This window comes from Amblyraja radiata, chromosome 31 (genome assembly GCF_010909765.2).
Source record: "Amblyraja radiata isolate CabotCenter1 chromosome 31, sAmbRad1.1.pri, whole genome shotgun sequence".
Lineage (NCBI taxonomy): Eukaryota > Metazoa > Chordata > Chondrichthyes > Rajiformes > Rajidae > Amblyraja > Amblyraja radiata.
This window is the reverse complement of record NC_045986.1, coordinates 16,079,784-16,101,506: the sequence shown is the minus strand read 5'-3', so window position 1 is coordinate 16,101,506 and position 21,723 is coordinate 16,079,784. Positions and strand designations below refer to the sequence as shown.

The 21,723-nt window shown below is 48.4% G+C and overlaps 1 protein-coding gene across 1 annotated transcript; it reads left to right on the top strand.

Moving 5' to 3' along the window:
* Positions 1 to 9,613: 9,613 nt before the first annotated feature.
* On the top strand, positions 9,614 to 21,552 carry calml6 (calmodulin like 6). The gene is made up of 5 exons (XM_033047889.1): positions 9,614 to 9,737; positions 12,567 to 12,741; positions 14,741 to 14,885; positions 20,636 to 20,736; positions 21,208 to 21,552. The coding sequence occupies exons 1-5, from the start codon at positions 9,735 to 9,737 to the stop codon at positions 21,252 to 21,254; spliced, it is 471 nt and encodes a 156-aa protein (XP_032903780.1). The 5' UTR covers positions 9,614 to 9,734; the 3' UTR covers positions 21,255 to 21,552.
* Positions 21,553 to 21,723: the final 171 nt, after the last annotated feature.

Here is a 21,723-nt window from a genome sequence, read left to right as displayed (position 1 = left end):
ACAGAAAATAGTAGGCATTTACTACAAAACAGATAAATGTGTCCATATACCATGATATAAATATATACACACATGAATAAATAAACTGGTAGTGCAAATAACAGAAAGTGGTTGCTAATAATCAGAGTTTTGTCCGAGCCAGGTTTAATAGCCTGATGGCTGAGGGGAAGTAGCTATTCCTGAACCTGGTTGTTGCAGTCTTCAGGCTCCTGTACCTTCTACCTGAAGGTAGCAGGGAGATGAGTGTGTGGCCAGGATGGTGCGGGTCTTTGATGATACTGCCAGCCTTTTTGAGGCAGCGACTGCGATAAATCCCCTCGATGGAAGGAAGGTCAGAGCCGATGATGGACTGGGCAGTGTTTACTACTTTTTGTAGTCTTTTCCTCTCCAGGGCGCTCAAATTGCCGAACCAAGCCACGATGCAACCGGTCAGCATGCTCTCTACTGTGCACCTGTAGAAGTTGGAGAGAGTCTTCCTTGGTAAACCGACTCTCCGTAATCTTCTCAGGAAGTAGAGGCACTGATGAGCTTTTTTGATAATTGCGTTAGTGTTCTCGGACCAGGAAAGATCTTCAGAGATGTGCACGCCCAGGAATTTGAAGTTCTTGACCCTTTCAACCATCGACCCGTTGATATAAATGGGGCTGTGGGTCCCCCTCCTACTCCTTCCAAAGCCCACAATCAGTTCCTTGGTTTTGCTGGTGTTGAGGGCCAGGTTATTGCGCTGGCACCATATGGACAGTTGCTCGATCTCTCTTCTGTAATCTGACTCATCCCCATCAGTGATACGCCCCACAATAGTGGTGTCGTCAGCGAACTTGATGATGGAGTTCGCACTGTGGTTCGCTACGCAGTCAAGGGTATAGAGTGAGTACAGCAGGGGGCTGAGCACGCAACCTTGAGGTGCTCCCGTGCTGATTGTTATTGAGGCTGACACATTTCCACCAATACGAACAGACTGTGGTCTGTGGACGAGGAAGTCAAGGATCCAGTTGCAGAGGGATGCGCAGAGACCCAGTTCTGCGAGTTTGGTAACCAGTTTGGAGGGGATGATTGTGTTAAATGCCGAGCTGTAATCAATGAATAACAGCCTGACATATGAGTTTTTGTTGTCCAAGTGATCCAGTGCGGAATGGAGGGCCAGCGAGATCGCATCCACCGTTGATCTGTTGTGGCGGTACGCGAACTGCAGTGGGTCCAGGTTTTTGTCGATGTAGGAGTTGATTTGCTCCATGATCAACCTCTCAAAGCACTTCATCACCACCGGCGTTAGTGCCACTGGTCGATAGTCATTGAGGCATGTCACCTTACTCTTCTTGGGCACCGGTATAATTGATGCCCTTTTAAAGAAGGTGGGGACCTCAGACCTCAGAAGTGAGAGGTTGAAAATGTCCGTAAAAACTCCCACCAGTTGGTCCGCACAGGTTTTTAGAACACGACCGGGTATACCATCAGGACCAGGTGCTTTTCGGGGGTTCACCCCTCTGAAGGATTTCCTGACATCGGCCTCTGTGACTGAGACTGAAATGCCATCGCAGCGAATGGGGGATCGGGAAGGCACATCAGTATTCTCCCTGTCAAAGCGTGCGTAAAACGTGAATGGATGATGGATGGTAGGCTTGGTCTCGGTGGGCCGAATAACCTGTTTCATAAGTTCATAGTTCATAATTTATAGGAGCAGAATTAGGCCATTCGGCCCATCAAGTCCACTCCGCCTTTCAATCCTGGCTGGTCTATCTTTCCCTATCGATCCCATTCTCTTGCCAAGGCGGACTGTAATCATGTATAGTCTTTCCATGCTCTATTTCTAAACAAAACTAGAACTAAACTAAACTAAATTGGTTTATTTGCTTTTAATCACAATATTCAGTATCCCTTGCCAAACTAGATTCCCCCACAACCTTTCCGTGTGCTCTCCTCAGATTGATAGCCTATCCTCAGTAAACTAACACAAATAAGAAGATAGACACAAAACGCTGGAGTAACTTAGCGGGACAGACAGCATCTCTGGAGAGAAGGAGTGGGTGACGTTTCGGATCGAGACCCTTCTTCGGACTGGTTAGGGATAATGGAACCGAGAGATATAGACGATGACACAGAGAGATACAGAACAATGAATGAAAGATATGCAAAAAAGTAACGATGGTATAGGAAACAGGCCATTGTTCTTTATCTTTCCACATCATCGTCTATATGAATGAATGAATTAATTAATACGTTTATTGTCAATGCACAATACTGTGCAACGAAATTCCATTACATCTCCTCCGGTTAAAAAAATACAAACACGACAACCATTAACACATATGTACACTTATTAGTAAAAAATAAATAGGTATTTTAAAAGAATTTAAAAGAATTTAAAAGAATTTGGCGGCATTTCTTGGAGTTACATTTTGCTTCCCCAGCATTCTCTGTTGGAATTTAGCTCTTTTATCGCACATGGGTAGAAACTATTTTTTAGTCTACCGGTGCGAGCCTTCAGAGTCCTGAATCGCCTCCCAGAGGGTAGCAGAGTAAAAAGGTGGTTGGCAGGGTGGGATGTGTCCTGCTTGATATTTGTGGCCCGGCGCAAGCATCGGGCCCTATATATGTCATCCAAGGAGGGTAGTTGGGCGTTTGTAATGTTCTGCGCAGTTTTTATAATTCCCTGCAACGCCCTCCTCTCAGCCACAGTACAGCTAGCAAACCTCTTGTAGCAAACAGCTAGCATATCTCTTGTTTCTCTTATCTCTAACCAGTTTGAAGAAAGGTCTCGACCTGAAACGTCACCCATTCCTTCACTCCAGAGATGCTGCCTGTCCCACTGAGTTACTCCATTTTTTGTGTCTATCTTCGGTTTAAACCAGCATCTGCAGTTCCTTCTAACACAAATAAGAAGTTTTATAAATGATCATCTTGGCGCCCTGGGGCATCATTGGCATTTACTGCTGTTTGCAGGGGGCCATGACTTAGCTTCTGCCTTTGCACGACCTGCGTACACCAGTCAGGATGAGAGAGCCGTTTACTGATCCCTGGGAGCTGCTCTCCCAGCGAGGGTATGAAAGAAACAGCAAGGATGCTTTCAGTGACGGAGCAGGAGCAGCAGGTTCAAAGAGGATTAGATATTTGCTGCCTTGACAACAAACAATCACCTCATTTGTAAAGCCTCTTCCAGGCAGGGCCATTTGGATTTGCCTCACGTTGATTCGATGGGCAGTCAACAACAGTCAGGGACTTAGTGCACTTCATCTCCTGACTTGAAGGATATTGCCCATGTGTTGCCTAGAATATCTGGTCAACACTGACCTTCAAAGGCATCCCAGAGGTTGTGGACCGGACCCCATGCTTGACAGGTTAATATTAACCTACAGCCCTGCTAACTGGACTCATGTCAGAAACCAATCTACCCTTGTAGGTGAATTGGCTTCTGTAAATTGTCCCTAGTGTGTAGGATAGAACTAGTGTCAAGGTGATCGTGGGCTGGCGAGGACTTAATGGGCCGAAGGGCCCATTTCCATGCTACATCTCTAAACTAAACTAAACTTCGGCCATGGAACAGGAGAGGTTTCAGGGCAACTTCCTGCCTGGTCCCCACTGCCCTTTGACATGGCCCAGCCACAGAGAGCCCCAAACCCTAACCCTCCCTGGCCAGTCGTCTGGGCATATCACCCCCAAACCCCCCATTCTGTCTGTTTGCTGCTGACTTACAATTTGCCACCACCAGTTCTGGGCAGGCTGCACCAGTTAGATTAGCGTTCCCTGACTTCACACTAAAATTAACCATTTGGTCATGACACTGCGAATCATTTAATTGAGTTGCAGAGTCAGCATTGGCTGTGCGAGGCAGGTTTATAAGTGTAAGAGTGTGAAGCATCTTCTCTCCCTGGAGAGGGTTGAAATAGGTCTCCTCTAATGGTTTGCTGTATTTGGAGCGCTGCTCCCTCTCCTGCTGCCCTGGGGCCCTGCACACCTGCTCTGGAACAGCCTGCACACTGGATACTTTGCCAACCCACATCCAGGGATGGGAACGGCCCAGTGGTCCCAGTGGAACAATCTAGAAAGACGTGACAGCAGCAGGTTCTTGCAGGATCTCTTTAGACCGTTTCACATTACATCTCCTTCTCTCTTTAGACTTTAGAGATACAGTGCGAAAACAAGCCCTCGGCCCACCAAGTCCGTGCTGACCAGCGATCACCCGGCACTGTAGCACTCTTCTACACACTAGCGACAATTTACAAGTTTACCGAAACCAATTAACCTATAGACCTGCATGTTTTTGGAGTGTGTGAGGAAACCGGAGCACCCATAGGAAACCCATGCGATGACAGGGGGAACGTACAAACTCTGTACAGACAACACCCATAGTCAGGATCGAACCCGGGTCTCTGGCGCTGTAAGGCAGCAACTCTACCGCTGCGCCACCGTGCCGCCCTCTCCTTCAGTGCCCCGGTGTAGTGAACACATCCGTGACACTGCTCATCTTGTGATGGGACACATAGAACATAGAACAGTACAGCACAAGAACAGGCCCTTTGGCCCACAGTATCTGTGCTGAACATGATGCCAAGACCAACTCTATTGACCTGCACGTAATCCATATCCCTTCATTCACTGCATATTCATATGACTATCCAAAAAGCCTCTTAAATGTCACCTTCATATCTGCTTCCACCACCACCCCAGGCAGCGCATTTCAAGCACTCACCAAACTCTGTGTAAAAAAGTTGCCCCGCAAAACCCCGTTAAATTATACCCCTCCCACTTTAGAGCTATACGTGAATCATAATCATCATAATCATAATTGCAATTTATTAGCCAAGTATGTTTTGCACTATACGAGGAATTTGGTTTGCCATACAGTCGTATCAAAAAAGCAACAAGACACACGATTACATAAAAAATTGACAGAAACATCCACCACAGCGGCTCCTCCACATTCCCCACTGAGAACTTCCCCCACTTCTCCCCCCCCCTTTACCTCTATCCACCTATCACTCACCAGGCTTCCTCCCATCCCCACGTCTCTTCCAGCTCCCCTCACCCCCACCCCCCCCCCCCCCCCCCCCCCGATCCCCCTCGCTACCGTCAGTCTGAAGAAGTGTCCTGACCAAAACTTCACCTGTTTACGTGTAGAGAAGCAGATGCTGGTTAAACCGAAGATAGACAAGAAAAGCTGGAGTAACTCAGAGGATCAGGCAGCATCTCTGGAGAAATGGAATAGGTGACATTTCGAGTCGAGACCCTTCTTCAGACTGAAATTTGGGGAAATGGGAACTGAGAGATACAGGAGGTACATAGGCCAAATGAATGAAAGATATGCAAAAAGCAACGATGATCAAGAAACGGTGGAGCCCACAATGGTTGGCTGTGGGCTAGGTGATGATAACGAGTGATACAGACAATGAAACTCAACTGGACAACAGTGAAATTAGTGGTGGGGGAGGGACGGAGAGAGAGGGGATGCAAGGATAAATCAATATTCATATCGTTGGGTTGTCAGCTCAAGTGAAATATGAGGTAGAAACATAAAAACAGAGAGAATAGGTGCAGGAGTAGGCCATTCGGCCCTTCGAGCCAGCACCGTCATTCAATATGATCATGGCTGATCATCCTAAATCACTACCCGATTCCTGCTTTCTCCTCATATCACTTGACTCCATTAGCCCTAGGACCTATATCTACAGTAACTCTCTTGTAGGTACATGCCATCAGGGTAGGCAAGGTAGGCACTGCCGACCCAGACTAAAATAATAAAATGGTAATTATTAAATATAAATAGTAAAGGCATGGGAGAATAATGCCTATCCAAGAGATCTATCTCTTAGGTAGGCATAATTCTCCGTGCCTTTCATCCGCAGTACATGTAACACGCGAAGGTCTATGCAGCTGACGTGCCGTCGACGCTGCTTCAAGCTGTCAATTTCCAGGGTACTGACGGCAGGTAAAATTCTGCCTTTGCAGTGCGCAGCGCAAGTTTCTTGGCGGGTTTTTCAAACATGGATTGCCATTTTCTTAAGAGTATCTTAAGAAACAAAGAGAGAAGAATGGAGTTTGTGTACAAATTATGTGGTAAGTAAATTTCTTGGTGCTATATGTTTTTAAATACCGTATTTCCTGGCAATGAAGACGCTATTTTTCACCCAAAAATAAGGCACGAAAATTTACATGTGTCTTGGAAGCCGAAGTTGGAAGGTTGTTAGCCGAGAAAGATAGACTTGGCTATCCCTCAGTACAGCTGCATCAAGAACGATGTTGTTGTACTGAGGGATAGCCAAGTCTATCCCTCATTGCTGGCAACTGATGGGAAGCGGCTGTAAAAGGACGGCGCTGCTGAGGAGGGGAGAGTTCCTTCACAGCGTGTGGGGAGTCTAGTCTGGGGTACAGTTGCGGGGAGGGCAGGAGCGTTGAGAAAGAGGGGGTCGGGGATCATGCCAGCAACTCACTTGCCACGACGCCCCGTACGCGGAGCCACTGCATTGTGGCCGGGGGGAGAAGCAGCTCGAGTGGCTGCGAGCGGCTGCCGGGACCGGTCAGCAGAACCGACCGCCACCTCAGCTCCTTCTGCCGGCCCCTGCTCACCTCTGGCAATGCTCTCCATCTGAAAACCTCTCGCCCTGAAAAACCCTCAGAAAACCTGCCGCTCGCTGGCTTCACTCTTGTCAGCCGCTTCCCGCAAATCCTTAAATTCCGACAGCGCGATCAAGGGACCAATTGAGGTTACTCGGCTGACAAAATTAAAGGATTTGCGGGAAGCGGCTGACAAGAGAGAAGCCGGCGAGCGGCAGATGAGAAATGTTCAGACGGAGAGCACTGCCTGAGGTGAGCGGGCTGGCAGAAGGCGCTGAGGTGGCGTCCAGTTCTGCTTCCCGGTCCCTAGGCCGCTCGCAGCCACCCCAGCTGCTTCCCTCCCCGGCCACAATGTGGTGGCTCCGCGCCCGGAGCGCCGCGGCAGCAGTGAGTGAGTGAGTTACTGGCATGATCCCCGACCCCCTCCTTCTCAATGCTCCTGCCCTCCCCGCAACTTTACCCCTGGCCAGACTCCCCACACTTTGTGAAAGGAACTCTCCCCCCAATTGGTCCCTTGAACAAGTATTGTCATTCAATAAGATCACAACTGATTCAACTTGTCCCGGTGTGCTCCCATTTTCCCCACCATCTCTCCACCTGCCGTCACCCTCCACCTCCCACCCATTCAGTAATTCAGAAAGAAGGAGATTTGGAAGCCTTGGGCAAATTGCTTTCTTTCTTTTTATTTTTTTGATCGTGAGAAATTCTATGTCCCGCCTTCTTTCAAAATTTAGCAACTCAAAATGGGGGTACGTTTTCATTGCCGGGAAATACGGTACCTTATTAAGAGATTTGACTTTTGAAGACTTTATAAAAGTCGACTGACAGCTTACGGCGAGAACAATCTGTGCATGCGCGGTTTAAGATTTTTTAAAAGCCGACTGACTGCCTACCCTGAGTAATTACTCACGGCATGTGCCTGCTCTCTTGAATACTGTACATCTGTATTCAGTACAGGTGCCGTTCTTCCAATTTTTGTTTGGCTTCACTCTGACAGTGGAGGAGACCCAGGACAGAGCCTCTTCATGTTCTCCAGAGATGCTGCCTGACCCACTGTTACTCTAGCTCTTTGTGGGGTTTTTTTTTGATAAACCAGCACCTGCAGTTTCTTGTGCCTGAAATCCAAAAGGTCCTATTTTGGGCATTTGGACCTCCTGTGGCAGAGAACGAACGAGCAGCAAACAGCTGATGGAAGTGGTGTCAGAATCCGTCTGAGAGGGGAGTGAAAGGAATCTCTAAGACTCTGCCAGGAGTCATCCCTGCAACACGAGCCATCGCACTGGGACTTCCTGGGGCAGGAATAGACAAACACCGCAGACTCCTGATTTTGGATTCAGCCCGGGGAGTTCAGGAATTTCATCCCAGTCTCTGCTTTCCTGCCAATTGGTGATTTTGTTCGGTTATGCTGAGATGTAAGTGAGTGTTGGTTTATCAGAGGTAATGGGTGTGATTCAGGTCAAGTTGAGCCTATTGCACAAAGTTTGGTGAGGTACAGGTACAATAAAAATCTTGCTAACAATCTGATGCCCCTCTATCTCCTGCCCCATGCGCACAGCCTGCCCTTATGGTCCAAAGGAACCAGCCCCCATTCCGGCAGGCTGGGGTTGGGGTAGGCAGGGCTTTTAGAAGTCGGGAGAACTGTGGAAGACCCACTACACACATCCAGGGCAAAGTCCAGGAGGTCTCTGCTCATCTTGTGCGGCTCGGTGGTGCAGCGGTAGAGTTTCTGCCTTACAGTGCCAGAGACCCGGGTTTGATCCTGACTATAGGTGCTGTCAGTATGGACTTTGTATGATATCCCTGTGACCGTGTGGGTTTTCTCTGGGTGCTCCGATTTCCTCCCTTACTCCAAAGACATACAGATTTGTAGGCTTCAGTAAAAATTGCAAGTTGTCCCTAGTGTGTAGTGTACGGGGTGATCGCTGGTCGGTGCAGACTCGGTGGGCTGAAGGGCCTGTTTCCACACTGTATCTCTAAAGTCTAAATCTCAGTCTTGACCCATCTGTACTAGGAGTGCGAAATTACTCCCATTACTGAGAAGTCAAGATGATTTCTTGAGTAACAAAAGCTGCCGAATAATAGCATCTTCTTATTCTTGAAGGGCTTTGCAATTTGCAGGTAGAATATTGTTAATGGAGCTGATGCCATGGGAACGTGCTGGAGTCATTCAGTGGCAGACACAAGGTGCTGTAGTAACTCAACGGGTCAGGCAGCATCACTGACATCAGTGTCTGAAGAAGTGTCCTGACCCAAAACGTCACCCATCCTTTTTCTCCAAGATACTGCCTGACCCGCTGAGTTATTCCAACACTTTGTGTCTGCCACATCTTTCTACCTCTCCCTGCTCCCATGCACTCTGGTCTTGGTGAGTGTCACAGTGGGTCGACTTCCATTTTATTTGTAAAACTGAAGAAGGGCTTTTCCCAAAAGTGTTGACCCCCCCCCTCTTTACCATCTCGGGTTGCTTCTCTCCAACACCACCTTTTTTTCAGTCCTGGATTTCCACATTTTGCAATTGTCCACCTCCTGTTTCCCTTGGATGTACAAATCTTCGACGTGACAATCCAAGGTTTATTTTGATTTTAAAGGTTGGCTAATTGTTTCTGGAGATCCACGTTTCGCCGCAAGAGAAATTCCACTTCTGGCTGTTGCGGCATTTAATTACTTGCTTTCCGAAGAGTCAGTGCAAGGCATTTACAAATTAAATCTCAGAGTGGAAAAGTTCTGAGTTTGTTTTTTAAGGCTTTTCATAAAGAGATCAAAGGAAGGGGTTGAGACAAACTAGAACACAGTTAGAAGAACAGTTCAGATAATGACTGATCAGTAATGAACAGTAACAGATTTGGCAAATAGCTTCCACTACACTGTGCTTAGTTTTTGAAACTGTACACAACTCTACCACTAATGATGTAAACAGCTCTTTACAGTCTGGTTCTATTCAGCATTAGATATTTATCGGGAAATTGTTACGTGAAAACTCACATCTGAAAATCAATATGCACCATCCATGAATAGATCTGGTGAGAGCTTCTGTCAAGCCATAAAAGGCAGCTTTAACTTTAAACCCACTGGGCATTGAGGGCTCACACTCTTCAATAATGTAAAAGATGCACTTGTTTTCTGGCTGTGCTCGAGTCTAGAAGATCAAGTCTGCTCTCTGCCACTGCCCCTGCTGTTCCCTCACCATGGTAAGTCATATCTGAACTTTGCCGGCAACTTACATGAATGTAGTTCCTCATCGGTTCAAAGAGATGGGTTAGAACATTGAGTTATTGTTGAAATTACACATTACATGTGGGCAACAGAACTTTTGAAATATATGTTAATTCAAGGTTGGCTCGAGTTTGATTGTGGCTTTGAAATTACTCTGAGTGCTCTCAGCAAATCGATTTTGCACCGGTTGTATCAAATACAAAAGTGAGAGTTTATGTGTTGTGAGAGAGAGGGAGCCAGATGCATGAAGTGAGATGTATAACTGGCGTCTCCTATATCTGGCTGATATCCAGGCTGTACTTTAAGGCTGGCTGTCTGTGTTGAGTTAATGAATTGTGTAGTGATTTTAGTGAGTGGTAAAACAGCAGACCAAGTGACGACCCTGTTTCCCTTGGACACACACAGTTTACGCCTTGGTTAGTGGGAGCCCGGACTGGGAAGGTCCTGGGTTGGGAAGAGCAGATCCGTGGAGTTACAGCCCAGGATCACAGGCAGTTGTCACCTCTGTGCCGAATCCTGGACCTCTCCATTCCTGCACTTCCTCAGTGACAGCTCCTGCACAGGGAAAGGCTGCCGCAAATTCACCATTTGCACGAATGCTCTTCAAAAAAATCTAACAGATTAATAGAGACAAATTTTAAAAAGAATAGAAATCCTAAAACACTGTGTTGAATAAGTTAATTTGAACTTGGAATATAGATCGTTTTCTTTAAATGAAACCTAATTTTCCTAAAGTAAATGGAAAGGCCGAAGGCCAGTTATGCATTAGTTTGGCAAGTTCATGTTTAACAAACCGATCAGAAGAGGATTGTCTTTATTGATTGCCTAATATGTAATAATTAATTTACAGTAAATGAAGGAAGCAGTTGTATCAGAAGGCAGATAACCATCTGTTCAGTGTTGTCCTGTATTTCAGTGCAGGCAGGCAGGCAGTTCTGGGCCATTCCTCCTTCGAGAAGCTTTGTACATTCACACTGCCCTTCTCCTCCTGTGCTTCAAACATTCCTCACCTCCGTTCAGCTACCGTTTATCTCTCCTTCTCCCTGCTTCTCTCCTTCCCCTTCTCCCCTGCTCCCTCTACTCCCTCACACCCGACTGTCCCCTTTCTCATGCCATTCATGTTCATATGTTCTAAGAGCAGAATAAAGCCATTTAGCCCATCAAGTCTACTCCGCCGTTCAATCATGGCTGATCTATCTTTCCCTCTCGACCCCAGTCTCCTGCATTCTCTCCATTCATTTATGTCTGCTTTGTTTGCCAGTGATCTCTGGTACCCTGAGCACGGCTGTCCCTACCCTCCTGTGAAGGGCTGCACTTGCTGTAACAGTGCCAGGACCCGAGGGGGGTGAGGATGGCAGGGAGATGGCGAGCTGACACTCTCTCTGCCTTCACTGGGCAGCCCGTTAGTCTGGAGCTACCCTCCCACTTATGGAAACATGCCCCCAGCACCCACAGTATCGTACACATTGTAATAAGATTACCATTCATTCTTCCAAACTCCAAAAAATTCAGACACCCTCCTTGATTCCGCTTCCCATGCCAACACCTTCAGTGCAAGAAAAAACCCCCAAGATGTTGGAGTAACTCACCAATCGGGCAACAGTTTGTGTCTTTTTTTGTGAACCAGCATCTGCAGTTCCTTTTGTCTACCTTCAGTCAGGGAATACATTTTGCCAATTGCCTCCAATCCTGCCTTAGTAATTTTATTTTTGAGATACAGCATAGAAACAGGCCCTTCGGCCCACCGAGTCGATGCTGACCATCAGTCATCCATTCTCACTAATTCCATGTTATCCCTCTTTTGAGTCCACTCACTACACACTAGGGCCAATTCACAGACGCCAATTAACCTACAAACTTGCACCTCTTTGGGATGTGGGAGGAAACCGGAGAACCCGGAGGAGGAAACCCACGCGGTAACAGGGAAAATGTGCAAACTCCACACAGACAGCACCCATAGTCAGGATCGACTGTGAGTCTCTGATGCAGCGGGGCAGTGTTTCTACCAGATGCGCCACTGTGCCGCCCCTCTATGACCAAGTTTGTAGCTGGCACAATCGCTGTGGTCTCACCAGTGTTGTCGTCCTGCCACAGCACTGCCTTGTCAGGGCGGCCTGATCCCTCTAGGGCATTGGCAAGAGCGGAACTCGCTGTCAAAACATGGAGGGGACGGGGGACACAATTTTTTGGCGGCCACGCGAGCATGCGCACACTCACGCACGCACGCGCGAGGCTTCGGAGGCTCAATTGAGCGCCAAATGCAGCTCAACTGCCTGTCTCTCCGGGTTAACTACAGCCCTGACTGGACTGACGGGATACCGGCGCTGCTTCTTCACACTGGCCATATTTCCCGCAAGCCCAGGCAGGGTAACCTGGCGGGACAGGCAGAGTTGAGCTGGGTTTAGTGCTGTTTCACTGCGCTAGCTGTGGGCCTGGAGGCACAGCTCGTGTCTCTGTCTGCTCTGGCCCCCCGTGGGGGGTGGGGGCACTCGGGACAGCGCAGGAGACCGGGCCGGGATCGATCCTGCCTGCGGATGAGGCGCAGGTCTGTGCCACGTCTCCCTCCTCCAATCACCGCGCCCTCGATCATCAGTCCCACCCCCACTGCCTCGCGGAAAGCGGAGATATTAAAATTGGGATCACAAAAACTTGGGGGGGATGTCCCCCACCTCTCAAAACATGGGGGGGACGTGTTCCCCCTGGCCCCCCCCCCCCCGGGTTTTCCGTCCCTGGGCTTGGTGCACAACGTAAAATGGCTGCCGCTCATTTTCCAACGGTCTCTGCATTGTCTCTGACTTTTCAAGCCCAGCACACTGCCGCCTGATCTGTTGGCCGAGTACAAGGGTGTGTTCGAGATGTTCGATGAGGAGGGGAACGGTCTGGTGAAGACAAACGACCTGGCCAAGCTGATGAGCCTGCTGGGGCTCAACGTCACCAAACGGGAGCTGGTGCAGATGGCCAAGGACGTGGACAAAGAGGGTGAGTGCTCTGCATGGCGTCTCTGGGGAATGTGGACGCAGGATTAGCTTGTTAATTGACCCAGAGACAGTGACATCAGTAGCAAGCCGGTTAATTAGCTAATTTAGTAATCCAAGGAGTTCGTTTTGTGATCCAATCAGACATCCATTCTGCCTGGTGCAGCAGGTACATTTTAATATATATTCAAATTTTATTATTATTTTTTAGTTTAGAGATAGATCGCGGAAACAGGCCCTTCGGCCCACTGAGTCCACGCCGACCAGTGATCCCCATACACTAACACTATTCTACACACACTAGGGATGATTTTTACACTTACACCAAGCCAATTAACCTACAAACCTGTACGTCTTTGGAGTGCGGGAGGAAACCGAAAACCTCGGAGAAAACCCACGCAGGTCACGGGGAGAACGTACAAACTCCGTACAGACAGCACCCATAGTCAGGATTGAACCGGGGTCTCTGGTGCTGTAAGGCAGCAACTCTACCGCTGCGCCACCGTGCCGCCCGGAAGTAATGTGAAGTAATCTGGAGTGAAAGGTTGGCGTCAGGAGAGGTGTCTATAAAACAACCTCTCTAGACGAGAGCTGGGAAAAGACTCCCATTTGGAAAACATGTTTAGACAAGTACGATTGTGCCTAACGTATAACAGGATTGTCACGGAAGTACACGCCAAAAAAAAGGTCACTCTACTTAAGTACATGTGACAATAAAATAGATTGAACTATTCGACTTTAGACTTTTTAAAACTTTAGACTTTAAGAGTCACAGCGCGGAAACAGGCTTTTCGGTCCACCATGTCCGCACTGAGCAGCGATCACCCCGTGTCTCTGGTGCTGTAAGGCAGTAACTCTACCGGCGCGCCACTGTAGTGCCATCCCACTGAACCTCTCTGTTGAATCGCTGAATTCCGCCATCCCAGGTCCTGGGCAATGTAGTGACTCCTGGGTGTCCTGTACAGTGTTGTGAATGCTCAGCCGGTCAAGCAGCATCTGTGAAGAGAGAAACAGTGAATCTTTTAGGATTCCTCACATTCTTGGGTCTTTCTATCACCTCCCCCACCCCCCCCCACCCCCCCCCCCCCGAAGTACTGGATGGACACAGCAAATGGGTTTGTGCCCCTCAGCATGTCAGTGTTCCCATGAGTCATGGTGGGATCGTGCATCAGAGTGCAGATGCCCAGCACAGGGCAGAGCCTCCATAGCATCTAGCAGCAGTTCCCATTTCACAATGTGTATGTGTGCATGCACACATGCGCCCATGCCTTTGTGCATGTGTGTGTGTGTGTGCATATGTGCACGCGTGTGTGTGTGCACTGGCTACTTGCTCAGTGCCCCAGAGGAATCAGGACACACTGACAAGGCAATGCTGTGGCAGTGTGACAACACTAGTGAGACCACACCTAGTGTGCCAGCTACAAACTTGATCATAGAGGGACGGCACAGTGGCGCAACCCACTGCGACAGAGACCCACATTCGATATTGACCATGGGTGCTGTCTGTGTGGAGTGCACATTCTCCCTGTTACCGCGTGAGTTTCTTCCGGGTGCTCCATTTCCTCCCACATCACAAACTTGTGCAGGTTTGTAGGTTATTCAGCCTCTGCAAATTGTCCCTGGGGTAGAGGCATGTGCGTGCGTGTGTTGAGTGTGTCCATGTATATAGTGTGTTTTTTGTGTTTGTGTGCATGTTCAAGTGTTTTTATTTTTGTCTTCGTACATGTGGGTGTGTGTTTGTGTATGTGTGCACTTGCATGTATGTGTGTACCTATGTGTGCATGTATGCATGTGTTTGCGTGTCTGGTCATGCATGTGCGTGTGTGTGTGTGTGTATTTGCACATGTACATTTACATGTGTGTTCTTGTATGTGTGCATGTCCATATGTGAATCACACATCTTGGTATTTTCAATGGAGAATCTCCGGCCAGAGTCCTGATATAAATGCATTGTCACGAGCATCTGTGGCTGAGGCCAGTTTTCCGTCTGTTTCCTTTGACAGAGAAAGGACTGTTTAACTGCGACAACTTCCTTGTCCTGATGGGGGAACACCTCGAAAAGTCAAAGAATCAGGATGAGGAACTGAAGGAAGCTTTCCTGGTGTTTGATCCAGAACGGAAGGGCTACATCGACTGGCACACGTTGAAGTGGGTGCTTTCAACCCCCACAGTGGGGCAGCGATAGAGTGGGGCTCTACACAACACTGACATTACCCTGTCTGTCTGTGTGTGTGTGTGTGTGTGTGTGTGTGTGTGTGTGTGTGTGTGTGTGTGTGTGTGTGTGCGTGCGTGCGTACGTGCGTGCGTGCGTGCGTGTGTGAGTGTGAGTGTGAGTGTGAGTGTGAGTGTGAGTGTGAGTGTGTGTGTGTGTGTGTGAGTGTGTGTGTGTGTGTGTGTGTGTGTGTGTGTGTGTGTGTGTGTGTGTGTGTGTGTGTGTGTGTGAGTGTATGTGTGTATACGTGTGTGTGTGTGTGAGTGTGTGTGTGTACGTGTGTGTGTGTGTGTGAGAGCGTGTGTGTGAGTGTACGTGTGTGTGTGTGTGAGTGTGTGTGTGTACGTGTGTGTGTGTGTGTGTGTGTGAGAGCGTGTGTGTGAGTGTACGTGTGTGCTTGTGTATGTGTGAGTGTGTGTGTGTGTGTGTGAGTGTATGTGTACGTGTGTGTGTGTGTGTGTGTGTATGTGTGTGTGTGTGTATACGTGTGTGTGTGTGTGTGTGTATACGTGTGTGTGTGTGTGTGAGTGTGTGTGTGTACGTGTGTGTGTGTGTGTGTGTGAGTGTATGTGTACGTGTGTGTGTGTGTGTGTGTGTGTACATGCGTGTGATTGTGCGTGTCTGTATGCGTGTCTGTTCAAGCATATTTGTCCACGTCTGTGTGTGTGTGTGTGTATGTCTGCAAGTGTGTGTGGCTGTGTGTGCATGTGTGTGTCTATGTATCTGTGTGTGTCTATGTGTGCGTGTCTGCTTGTGTCTGTGCAAGTGTGTGTGGCTGTGTGTGCATGTGTGTGTCTGTGTGTGTGCATGTGTGTGTCTATGTATCTGTGTGTGTCTCTGTGTGCGTGTCTGCGTGTGTCTGTGCGTGTGTGTGCATATCCAGGTTCCCTATGCATTCCTGACCTCTCAGCGCCTGCTGTACCTGAGGGTCCCAGGCCAGGCCTGTGATGCAGGTGGATCTCTGGGGGCCGCTGCCTACAGCACTCCAGGGCCCTGGCTCAAGTCCCACTGCAAAGGTGTGAGAACAAGAATCACATCTTCCCAGGGATCCAGCTGGCACCGGGGTGTGGCCTTAGATAAAGTGTCAGGCCAAGGGCTTGCTGTGGACAAGGAATAGTTCATGTTCATAAGTCATAGGAGCAGAATTAGGCCTCTCAGTCCATCGAGCCCATTCCACCATTCAATCACTGCTGATCTATCTTTCCCTCACAACCCCACTCCCCTTCCGTCTCCCCGTAACCTTTGACAACATTACTAATCAAGAACTTGTTAATCTCCGCTTTACAAAAAAACAATAACCCGTTGACCAGGCCCACCGGAGTACTGGACCTTTCAACCCAATCGATGAAACAGGCACTCTGGCCTTTGACCATCATGTGTGGGATCTTGCTGTGTAAGCCTTGGTCGCAATGTTTCTTACATCCCACTGAGACCCACATCCCAGAGGACTAATGATGTGGAAAATTGCAACGTGCTGGAGTAACACAATGGTTCAGGCAGCATCTATAGAGGCAATGGACAGATGACATTTTGGGTCGGGACCCTTCAGACTGATGGAGTTGAGGGGGGGGGGGGTGTGGGAGGGAGAAAGCTGGAAAAGAGAGTTGGGCAAAGACTGGCAAATGATAAGTGGATGTAGGTGTGGTAACGGGTCTGATGGGTGGACGAAGCGTGGAGATGCGTGTCAGATTAGGAGAGATTACTGCGGCACAGTGGCACAGTCATAGAGCTGCTGCCACACAGCGCCAGAGACCCGGGATCGATCCTGACTACGGGCACTGTTTGTACGGAGTTTGTACGTTCTCCCCCTGACCGTGTGGGTTTTCTCCAGGTTTCCTCCCGTATCCCAAAGAGGTTCAGTAGTGTGTGGGTTAATTGAATTCGGTATGAATTGTAATCGGGAGCAGGGAGGTTCTACTGCAGTTGTACAGGGTCTTGGTGAGACCACACCTGGAGTATTGCGTACAGTTTTGGTCTCCAAATCTGAGGAAGGACATTATTGCCATAGAGGGAGTGCAGAGAAGGTTCACCAGACTGATTCCTGGGATGTCAGGACTGTCTTATGAAGAAAGACTGGATAGACTTGGTTTATACTCTCTAGAATTTAGGAGATTGAGAGGGGATCTTATAGAAACTTATAAAATTCTTAAGGGGTTGGATAGGCTAGATGCAGGAAGATTGCTCCCGATGTTGGGGAAGTCCAGGACAAGGGGTCACAGCTTAAGGATAAGGGGGAAATCCTTTAAAACCGAGATGAGAAGAACTTTTTTCACACAAAGAGTGTTGAATCTCTGGAACTCTCTGCCACAGAGGGTAGTCGAGGCCAGTTCATTGGCTATATTTAAGAGGGAGTTAGATGTGGCCCTTGTGGCTAAGGGGATCAGAGGGTATGGAGAGAAGGCAGGTACGGGATACTGAGTTGGATGATCAGCCATGATCATATTGAATGGCGGTGCAGACTCGAAGGGCTGAATGGCCTACTCCTGCACCTAATTTCTATGTTTCTATGTAAATTGTCCCTAGTGTGTAGGATGGTGCTAATGTACGGGGAATCGCTGGTCAGCGTGGACACGGTGGGCCGAAGGGCCTGTTTCCGTGTTGTGTCTCTAAAACTAAAAAAAACTAAAAAGAAGAGGAGTGAATGTAAACGTGGAGGGAGAGATATGAGTGGAATGGGAGAGGGGGGAGCGGAAATGGGGACAAAATAATGGGTGTTAACCTGGGTCGGGGGATAAGCAGAAAAGGGGGATTACTTAAAATTGGAGAATTCAATGTTCATACCGTTGGGTCGGGCAGATTGGCGTTCCGCTTGGAGCCAGCAGAGGGCAGGCTTAGCTTTCTAATGGAGGAATTTTCGCTTGGAACACCTTCTACCCACTCAGGAACTCTACTCCCCCTGCAAGGAGGGAGGCAGTCAGCACTCACTGCTCCTGATCACTACGGCAGTAACCACTCGATAGAAACCAGCTGCATGTCATCTGTGCTTGGGCCTGCAGATACCTCGACACCATGGGCATCATGCACTCACTTCGTGGAGTGTCGCCCTTTCTGACCCTTGATGTAGTATTTTTTTCTATAATGAGCTGGTCAGTTTTGGGCAGGTCAGCTTTAATTTTGTTTAGTCTACTTTACCTCAGAGACACAGTGTGGAAACAGGCCCCTATCGCTCACCGAGGTTGCGCCGGCCAAAGATCACCCGTTCACACTAGTTCTATGTTATCCCACATTCACATCCTACACACTAGGGGCGAATTTACAGAAGGCAAATAACCAACATACCTGCACGTCCTTGGAATGTGGGAGGAAACCGGGGCACCCGGAGAAAACCCACGCAGTCACAGAGAGAACGTACTAACTCCATAGTCAGAAATGAACCCGGGTCTCTGGCAGTAACTCTACCACTCGCTGAACCACTGTGCTGCCCTGCTCTTGCCCTGAAGTCGGACATCAGACCGTTGAGTTACTCCAGCAGTTTGTGTCCCTTTTGTATGAACCAGCATCTGCAGTTCCTTGTTTCTCCAAAGGCCTTGGTCTGATTTCTAGGTAGACAGGTCAACCAGACAATACATAAACCCAGCCTTGTTTTTCTACCTGGTGGATGCAAAAGGTACATGGCAAGAAGAGCAGAGGAGCTTCCTCTGGGGTGCTGGGATATTTCAGTGTGTAAACCTGCTGCAGGGTTCCCATCTTAGAACCGTAACTACAGATAAGTTTATAAAATTGAGTTGCTGCCTTACAGCGCCAGAGACCCGGGTTCGATCCTAACTACGGGTGCTGTCTTTATGGAGTTTGTACGTTCTCCGTGTGACCGTGTGGGTTTACTCCGGGTGCTCTGGTTTCCTTCCACACTCCAAAGACGTACAGGTTTGTAGGTTAATTGGCTTTGGTAAAATCGCAAATTGACCCTGGTGTGTAGAATAGTGCTAGTGTACGGGGTGATCACTGGTTGGCGCAGACTCAGATTCAGATTCACGTTTATAGTCACATGCGCCAATTAAGATACAGTGATATTTGAGTTACCATGCAGCCGTACAATTAAAATAACACAACACAATTAAAAAAGAACGATATAACTTAACATAAAAATCCACTGTAGTGGAAGGCAATAAGGTTCAGTCAGTCTTCCTCCTTTTGTTCATCCGTGTTTGGGGCCTCAGTCGCTGCGGACGGCCCGATGTACAAGCCCTCTCGTCGGGATGATGGAACTCCGACGTCGGGACGGTTGAACACACTTCACGGCTTGGAGTGCCCAAATCGGTGGGCTGATGGGCCTGTTTCCACGCTGTATCGCTAAAGACTAACGTCTGAAAGACAAGGAGAGGCCATTCAGCTCATCACATTCATGTTGGCCAGAAAGGAGCTAATCCAACGCTAGGTTTTAGTCTGCGTATCACAGCAAATCCATGACTCATTCAAGTGTCAGATTCTGGATGTTTACCTAAATCTTCACCGACTGATCCTTTCATAGGGTCGACAGATGGCACAATGGGCTAAGTATTCGGCTGGCAACCGGAAGGTGGCCGGTTCGAATCCCGCTTGGAGTGCATACTGTCGTTATGTCCTTGGGCAAGGCACTTCACCCACCTTTGCCTGTGTGTGAATGTGTGTGAGTGATTGGTAGTGGTCGGAGGGGCCGTAGGCGCAGATTGGCAGCCACGCTTCCGTCAGTCTGCCCCAGGGCAGCTGTGGCTACAGAAGTAGCTTACCACCACCGAGTGTGACTGAGGAGTGAATGAATAATGCGATGTAAAGCGCCTTGAGTATTAGAAAGGCGCTATATAAATCCCATCCATCATTATTATTATATGTACCTCCTTACTGAGAAAGGACAGAGAGAAAATACTGAAGATTTATGGATAGTAAAGGATATGGGCCAAACCCGGAAGGTGGGACTAACATAGATGGGGCATCTTTGGCGAATGGGCAAGTTGGGCCGGAGGGCCTGTGTACATGCTGTATGACTCTATTCCCTCAACTGAGATTAAGCAGACTGGGACTCTGTTCTCTAAAGTTTAGAAGCAAGGGATGATCTCAAAACATGCAAAATGTTTCCAAATTCTCAAATTCCTTCCAAATTCCTTCTCTCCAATGTGGGGCAATTTCCCTTGGACCAGGATTACAGTTAGAATGAGATGTGGGGTGTTTCTGACTGAGATAGGAAAATGCTCTTCACTCAGTGGGTGGCGAACATTTAGAACTGTCAGCCCCAAGGGTGATCAAGACTCAGTCACTAATTCAGATTGCTAGTCTTCAGCGCATTCAGTCGGGATATGGGCATTGGGCAAGAACATGGTGATGAGGTAGAAGATCAGAATGGCAGAGCAGGCTCGAAGGGCTCGGAGTCCTGGTCCTGATCCTACTTCTCATGCTCTTGAAAGGGAAATAGAACACAACCAACCAATAACATAACAACGCAGGCTATGGTCTGAAGAAGGGCCCCCTCCCTCCTCAGAAGCCACCTGAGCCGCTGAGCTGCTCCAGAACTTTGTATTTTGTTCAGCCCATGGTCAGCACAGACACAGTGGGCCGAAGGGCCTGTTTGTGTGCAGTGTGACTCAATGAGATCACAGACTGTGTCGCTCCCACCACTATTTACAAAACTGCAATGTGAGCTTTTTAATGAGTCATTTCCAAACAGGAGAATGTTCTTTGCCATCACCACCTGTTTTGCTCTGTGGTTTATAAGGTATGTCCTGATGAATGCTGGGGAACCGCTCAACGAAGTGGAAGCAGAACAGATGATGTTGGAAGCTGACAAAGATGGTGATGGCACAATCGACTACCAAGGTAGAGGGGACTGCGACTCAGCGCTGGTTATGAACTATTTGCAATAGTTTAAAAAAATTACTGGATTGGTAATCCAGAGGCCAGGGTGGTCAAATCCCACAATGGGGGCTGTGGGATTTAAATTTTGGGTGGCACAGTGGCATGCTGGTAGGGCTGCTGCCTCACAGCTCCAGAGACCCCTGGTTCGATCCTGTCCTCTGGTACACTCTTATGTGGAGTTTGTACGCTCTTCCTGTGACCACGTGGGTTTCCTCTGGGCGCTCCGGTTTCCTCCCGTATCCCAAGAATGTAGCTTAATTGGCCTCTGGAAATTGCCCCAGGTGTGTTAGGGAATAGATGAGAAAGTGGGATAACATAGAATTGGTGCGAATGAGTGATCGATGGTCGGCACAGACTTGGTGGGCTGAATGGACTATGTCTATGCTGTATCTCTAAACTAAACACTGACACACGAACCCGCTTCTTTTCTAGAATTCGTCGACATGATGACTGGTGAATCCTTCAAATTGATCAAGTAATTACTTCTTCTGAAGCAAGAGTTGCATCTGAACAGTGACTGCTCGGTGGCATTCCCCGCATTGACCGATGTTCCATCAAGACTCTGGACACAATGACAAATATATATATATTTAATTTTGAGACCTTGTTTTCTTCTCTCTTCCACTGTAACACAGTGATCGTACGGTTTTGCAAATCACAATGTAAAATTCAGAGAGATTAAGCGGATGATTACAACCTGTGTCCAAGGTATCTCGGAGTGGGCCATGGGTCTTATAACCATGCACAGCTGCCAATAAACTGAATGGTACAGATTAAGCAGATTGTTTGTGATCTACTACAATCAGACTGAAGGAGGGTCCAGGCCATGTTGTCTGTCCATTCCCTCTACAGATACTGCCTGACCTGCTGAGTTCCTCCAGCACTTTGGTTTGTGCTCAAGATTCCAACATCTAGTCAGAGGGTGGTGAATCTGTGGAATTATTTGCC

Bases quoted from the DNA above. Each gene is read 5' to 3' on its own strand.
- calml6 (XM_033047889.1), top strand. The intron at 12,742-14,740 runs GTGAGTGCTCTG...TTCCTTTGACAG, and splicing joins CAAGGACGTGGACAAAGAGG to AGAAAGGACTGTTTAACTGC. The intron at 14,886-20,635 runs GTGGGTGCTTTC...GTGGTTTATAAG, and splicing joins ATCGACTGGCACACGTTGAA to GTATGTCCTGATGAATGCTG.